Raw genomic sequence first — 6,554 nt, 5'->3', positions numbered from 1 at the left:
TAGTCTTCTATCAGTATTTTTTTTCTTTTTATTAGCAGGGGGATATCCCTTTGTCAGATCTGTCAATGGCTTGGCAATACTAGAATAGCCCGGGACAAATCGGCGGTAGTATCCGCAAAACCCCAAAAAAGATCTCAAATCTTTGAGTTTAACCGGACGTGGCCAGTTCTTAACAGCCTCTACTTTGTCAGGGTCAGTAGCCACTCCTTCCCTACTAACAATATGTCCGAGGTATTTCACAGCAGACTGGCATAGATGACACTTCTCAATGGACAATTTTAATCCTGCTTCAATCAATCTCTCCAAAAATTTTAGGAGTCGATCATTATGTTCTTGTAAAGAGGCCCCAAACACAATGATATCATCTAAGTATACGATGACTTCGCGATAGTTCATGTCTCCTACAGTCTTTTCCATTGCTCTCTGGAAAGTAGCAGGGGCTCCTTTTACTCCCTGAGGCATCTGTATAAATTCAAAAAACCCAAGAGGACATATAAACGCAGTTTTTTCCCTATCCTCTGGCCTCATAGGTATCTGGTAAAAGCCACTCCTCAGATCCAGTACCGAAAACCACGAGCTCCCTTGCAAACAGTCTAGCGCTTCATCCACTTTTGGCACTGTGTACTGGTCGGACACAGTCCTCTGATTTAAAGTTCGATAGTCTATACACATTCTTATATTTCCATTTTTCTTTCGTGCAATCACTATAGGTGAGGCATAAGGGCTTCTAGATTCCATAATCACTTGATTCTCAAGTAAACCCTTCAAGTGTTGTCTTACATCCTCAAAATCAGCTGGGGCAATTCTCCGAGATCGCTCACGGAAAGGTGTCTCATCAGTCAATCGGATGTTATGTTCTACTCCTTTCGCCATTCCTAGGTCCCATTCTCCGCAAGAGAAAGCTTGGCTCCTAATTTCCAACTCAGCTATAAGAGAAATCTTCTCTTCTCTGGTAATATCACTTCCCTGGAAACATGAATCAAATTTGTTTATGGGTCCAACTGAACTACTACTCTCTATCTCCTCAAGTGATACTTGGTAAGTGGAAGCAACAGTACACTCGCCCTCTCTCTTATACCATTCAGTGAGAATGTGATAAATTCTGGTGTTTGTCCCAATTATCACAGGAGACTCTTCTCTTTCCTCAGAAATCTCAGGACACACTAAAGCAATAAGGGGCACTTGTATCCCTCCTCCTTCATAGGCGTGTTTATCAATCTCAAGAATAACTTGTACATATCCTAAGTATGGGTATTTTTCTACACTCAAACCCCATATCACTAAACCACTCAACGGTTGTATTGGTACATCAGAGATGTTTTTATTGTACCAATTCTCGAATATGATAGACACTTGAGAACCGCTGTCTACTAGTATTTTACAGTGACACCCATTTATATTTGCTGTTAATAACGGGGCAGGTCCTATCAATCCTTCAGGCAGTTTCCCACTCCACCAAGAATTCCCCATGGCACAACAACTGACTTCTAGGGGGCCTGTGCGGGGTCCACAGACCGCCCTCGATCGTTTCCCGTTCCTGAATTTTCTCGATCTTGACTAGTCACCGGGTTCATCCTGGGGTTAATCCTGTTCGTGTTCCTTGACGCATTGCATTCAAAAGCTCGATGTCCATTCCTCCCACATCTGAAACATCCTCTTCCATAGTTACTATTCCAATTACTGTTACCTCGACCTAATCCCCTTGCTAGAGTGTTTCCACTAGACCTTGACAGGGAGGCATCGGCATTAACATTTTGTGTTGCAATAAACTGTTCTATTTTTTTATTCTGTTCATCCATCATCTTTAGTATCTTATCTTCAAAGGTGCTACTTTCAGCTACAGATTGCACCACTTTAACCTTTTTTACGACTTTCTCTCTCATCTCTATCAAAACCTCCTCATGTTTTATTTCTTTCAGTAGCTCATTGAAGGTGGGATGGGGCTCTCTTGTACCTGAACATCTCAGTTTCTGGGCAACGGGATCTATGGTGGATGCTCCTCGCAGTAATTGTTTCATCCTGTTTTTATCGACATCTTCTTTAGCTATACCTCCTTTATCTACTATCTTATACAATAATTTATCCAATCTTATTAGAAATGTACTTAATTTTTCCCCTGATTCTTGAAGAGTATGATATAATCTAGAAGTAAGTTCCCCAACGTCTTCAAGTGTTCCGTAAGCGTAGTCTAAGGATTCGAAGTAGGTTTCCAAGGTAGCATTTGGGTTACTGCGCCTGGCTGCCTGAATGATCCCCATAGCTGGCCCCCTCAGGCTTTCTACTACCCTTTGTCTTTTAATGCGATCTGGGCATTGCCATTCTTCGGTTTGTTGCACCGCGGCTTCTTTCCAAGCCTCATACGTCTCTTCTCCCAATGGTACAGGAGTAATTCCGGAAAATACCCGCAACCGTCGGTAACTCCCCTCATAATGCCATCTCTCTAATTGAGTGACCACTCTATCCATAACGGTTTCAAACTGATTGTTGCTTGCATCAGCACTGATGTTGTGAGTATCCACGTTCCTTCCTTCACCACTCTCTTCACCCCTATTGGTATTGCTAGGAGGTGAGATTATTATTGGTGTACCCGTACCATTCGTGTCCTTGTTCGGTATGTTGGGCCACATAATACTCCACCTTCTTCCAATCTCTTCATTTGCCACTACTACTGAAGGTATCACTTCGACATCTAATTCTCTATCAGTTTCTATGAGCATTGCAGTTGTCTTTCCTAGTACTCCTATCCACTTGTCTACTATCCTGGGCTTAATTATGCCATACAATCTTGCTAGTTTTTCTATTATTTCTTCGTCAGAGAATTCTGTAAAATCCCCAACTATACTCAAGCATTTCTTGGGTTCTTTCCCTTTGCTGCCGCACCAAGCAATTATATCGTCCCCAGTAATTCTCTCCATCGTTGTTATTTCCTGAGTAGTGAGACCTATTGAAATCTCAGCAGTGCCTCCAAAAATGTAACACCTTCTCACTTCTTATTAAAGAATGAGATTCGGGTAAGTATCATATAATGATAGTATTAAGGAATAGTCTATTACAGCTGTGCCTCCACTCAAGCAAAATATATATTTAATTTTAGGGTAGAGCCCGCTTGAGTAGGCTTTACCTGTACATTTCGATGGTAATTATTTGATAGTCAATATACTAATGTATTATTATACTCTTATGTACCTTTTGTCCTTTTCTGCTCTCCTCTCTTTTAGGTTCCTTCAATTCGAATGGATCAACGATCAAACAATATTGGTAAGTATAACACATTAATAATTTATTACTTTATACCAAACACATCAAATATGATATTATATCAATTACTTCAAATACGGTAGTTAATATAAGCATAACTTTAAACATAAGTGAATGCATGCAATACACAAAAAGTCATCTCCACGAAAAATACTCTCTGAATGCCAAAGTGACCCGGGTAATATTAATAAAGTTACACTAACCTTTATGTTCAAACACATCCAATTAGCAATATTAGCAGTTAAAGGATGCTATTAATACGTGTATATATATATACAACTAAACTATCCTATTAGTCTTTTAGTCTCTTATATATATATATGTTCTGTAAATTTGTCGAATTCTCCTCCGATTAGAGTTTATTTGTTCTTCAATTTTATCTCGGTTGGACAGTATTTACTAATTATATATGCATATATAAATCACTGAATGCAATAAGAGTAAATTACTTTCTCCTAGGTATATATATATATATATGAGTGAATTCAATAAGTACTTATTCTCTTCTATCCTTGTGATGATTATTTATTCTCTTCTATCCTTGAAATGAAGCCTCTGGAGCTCTTGGATATGAAATGTGTCTATTCACTGTGGACCGGTCCCATAGGTAGTATATATTATTAACTTTATTTAGTAGGGAGCCAGAATAAGATTCCTCAATAAGTCTTCCTTTCCATCCATTTAGTGTTCATTATATGCTACACTGCAATATCACTGCCATGAATATTGTAGTAGTCTCATTTCTGATTTGACTGACTGAGCATACTGTAATAAGGTATTAAGGTTGTGAAGTTAAGCACTAAAGTATCTTATATATATATATCTCAAGCCTCTCGCAACAGAAATATTGAAGAATATTTAAATATATACTGCGGCAGATGAAGATGAACCCTATTATATTATAATGAATATGATTCAACACAGCCTGTATTGTGCACCTCACTTTCCACGGGAAGTAGTCCTGGTTGAAAATGCAGTTAATAGGTATTAGTCAATAAAGGTTAATATACATGCTGCTTCCATTTTAGTATGTTCCGTTCTCAGTGTTTAGGGTGCAAAGGTATGCAGTATAGTCACTTTACTGACCTGAGTTGTCTGCTGCAAGTGTCTCTGTGTCTCTGGCAACTTACTACAGCTGTTCTTCCCAACGCTAGACCCACCTATCTGGTCTCTTATTGGTAGTCAGGCAGTGAACCCTGTTTTTATTGGAGGCATAGAATCAGCAAGATAATAATAGTAATTTATTACTGACTTGAAAGGCTGATAGTTAGCATTTTATACTGTTCTCCTTGGTTTAATTAGGTTCCTGACGCAAACTGATGGGGCAGCATATAACGATGCTCCCCCGACTCTCTACTCACATCACTCCTGTAGTATATTCGGTAGATGCGCTGAAAAGCCGCCTTGCTTCCTCAGCTTCCCACTCTCTGCTCGGCTGGTTGCTATGGCAGTGGGCGGTCAAAATTCTAGTCAGTCACGGCTCTCTCCGTCACGGCTCTCTCCGCTTATAGCAGCCACTGCTTTCCTCCTTTCCCGGCTCTCAAGCTGTATTTACTGCCGCTCAGCTGCACCGGATAATCAATCCTCCGTAGTCACGGCTTTCTCCGTTCACATCAGTCACTGCTCTCCTCGTTTCCCGGCTCTCAAGCTGTAATTACTGCCGCTCAGCTGCGCCGGATAATCAATCCTCCGTCTTCTTCCTCAGAGTGGGACCAACGAACCTCCACCCGTCGTCAACTCTCCCCCTTATATCTCCTCTGCCCCTCGCGCTCTCTCCTCGTTCTCCCTCTTTACTGGTCACCTCGGCTCGGCTCGCGGTTCTCCTCTCCCCGCGCGGTGATCCAGAAGTTTCTTTCCTTTCTCCCTTTGATACACAGTCCTCCTCCCCGCGTGGCTCTCCAGAAGCTTCTCATTGTTCTTTCCCAGTGACAGCAATTGTCACCACTTTAGTCCTCATTAAAATAATATATCAACTGCTATTGACAATACATTAAATCCATAAATATACACGTATTATGCACATTCCAATACATGCATTTATTTTATCAAGTAATATACAATACATACACACAATATTAATATTTAAATACACAGGGCTACATTATGAAGAGCGGGAAGACAGCGCCATTAAGGGTGCGGAGCTTCTCCTCAGAGCGGACCCAGCAGCATTCAGCGCCATTTTCCTGCCTGCAGAAACGCTGTCAGTGATGTGCAGTCCCTCCAGAACAACTCCAGCTATCTCTTATGGTACCAAGGGGTTGTAGAAGGGGTGGGGGGGAGGCTGTGTAAAGACTGTGTAACCTATTAAGGTACACAGTCAGCACTGGTTTAGGGTCTACCTATACCTGGAAAGCACTGTGTGTGGGTTAGTCCAAAGCTCTGTGTCTCTCTTGCCATTCTTGGGAGTGAAACTCTGTCTGTGTGTGTGTGTGTGTGTGTGTGTGTGTGTGTGTGTGTGTGTCTGTGGTCTCCATTAAGCTATATCCAGGGCAGGACCGGCTCCAGGCCTACTAGCACCCTGAGCGAGAAAATATCAAAGCGCCCCCTCACATACTCTATGCGCGCTCCTGGAAAAGTGGGCATGGCCTCTGGAAAAGTGGGCGGGCCTCACAACGTCATATTATCAAACTATAAATAAATATATTTTCACACCCCCTCTACGCACACAATTAGCAGCATTACACATAACAGCTACAGTAGTGTTCCTTACACACAATGTCTCCAGTATAGTGCCAGCTACACATAATGTCTACAGTAGTGCAGTGCCAGATACACATGATATACCCACCAGCAGTGCCAGATAGACATGATATACACCCCAGCAGTGCCAGATGCACATGACATGCCCCCCAGCAGTGCCAGATGCACATGACATGCCCCCCAGCAGTGCCAGATGCACATGACATGCCCCCCAGCAGTGCCAGATGCACATGACATGCCCCCCAGCAGTGCCAAATGCACATGACATGCCCCCCAGCAGTGCCAAATGCACATGATATGCCCCCCCCAGTGGCAAACGCAGGATTTGCATGGGGGGGTTTCCAGAACTGGGCGGAGCCAATCACGGGGGTGGGGACCGAGGTGACCTAGTATATGCTGGGTCCGTAAAACTAGTGTGTGTGTGTGTGTGTGTGTGTGTGTGTGTGTATATATATATATATATATATATACATACATATATCTACACATATATATATACATATACATACACACATACATATACACATATACATAGCATATTAAACATGCATACATATATATATATATATATATGTACACACACATACAGTACACAT

At 41.8% G+C, this 6,554-nt stretch overlaps 1 protein-coding gene across 1 annotated transcript; it reads right to left on the bottom strand.

Annotated features, from left to right (window-relative positions):
- Positions 1-1,487: 1,487 nt before the first annotated feature.
- On the bottom strand, positions 1,488-2,915 carry LOC134968697 (paraneoplastic antigen Ma1 homolog). Its single transcript, XM_063944209.1, has one exon. It carries the CDS (start codon positions 2,913-2,915, stop codon positions 1,488-1,490), a length of 1,428 nt encoding a protein of 475 aa, XP_063800279.1.
- Positions 2,916-6,554: the final 3,639 nt, after the last annotated feature.

This window comes from Pseudophryne corroboree, chromosome 11 (genome assembly GCF_028390025.1).
Source record: "Pseudophryne corroboree isolate aPseCor3 chromosome 11, aPseCor3.hap2, whole genome shotgun sequence".
NCBI classification, from domain to species: domain Eukaryota; kingdom Metazoa; phylum Chordata; class Amphibia; order Anura; family Myobatrachidae; genus Pseudophryne; species Pseudophryne corroboree.
The sequence above is the reverse complement of the archived record's forward strand: the minus strand, read 5'-3'. Positions and strand labels throughout refer to the sequence as shown.

Coding starts and splice junctions, on each gene's coding strand:
- LOC134968697 (XM_063944209.1), bottom strand. CDS start 2,915: ATGGAGAGAATTACTGGGGACGATATAATTGCTTGGTGCGGCAGCAAA.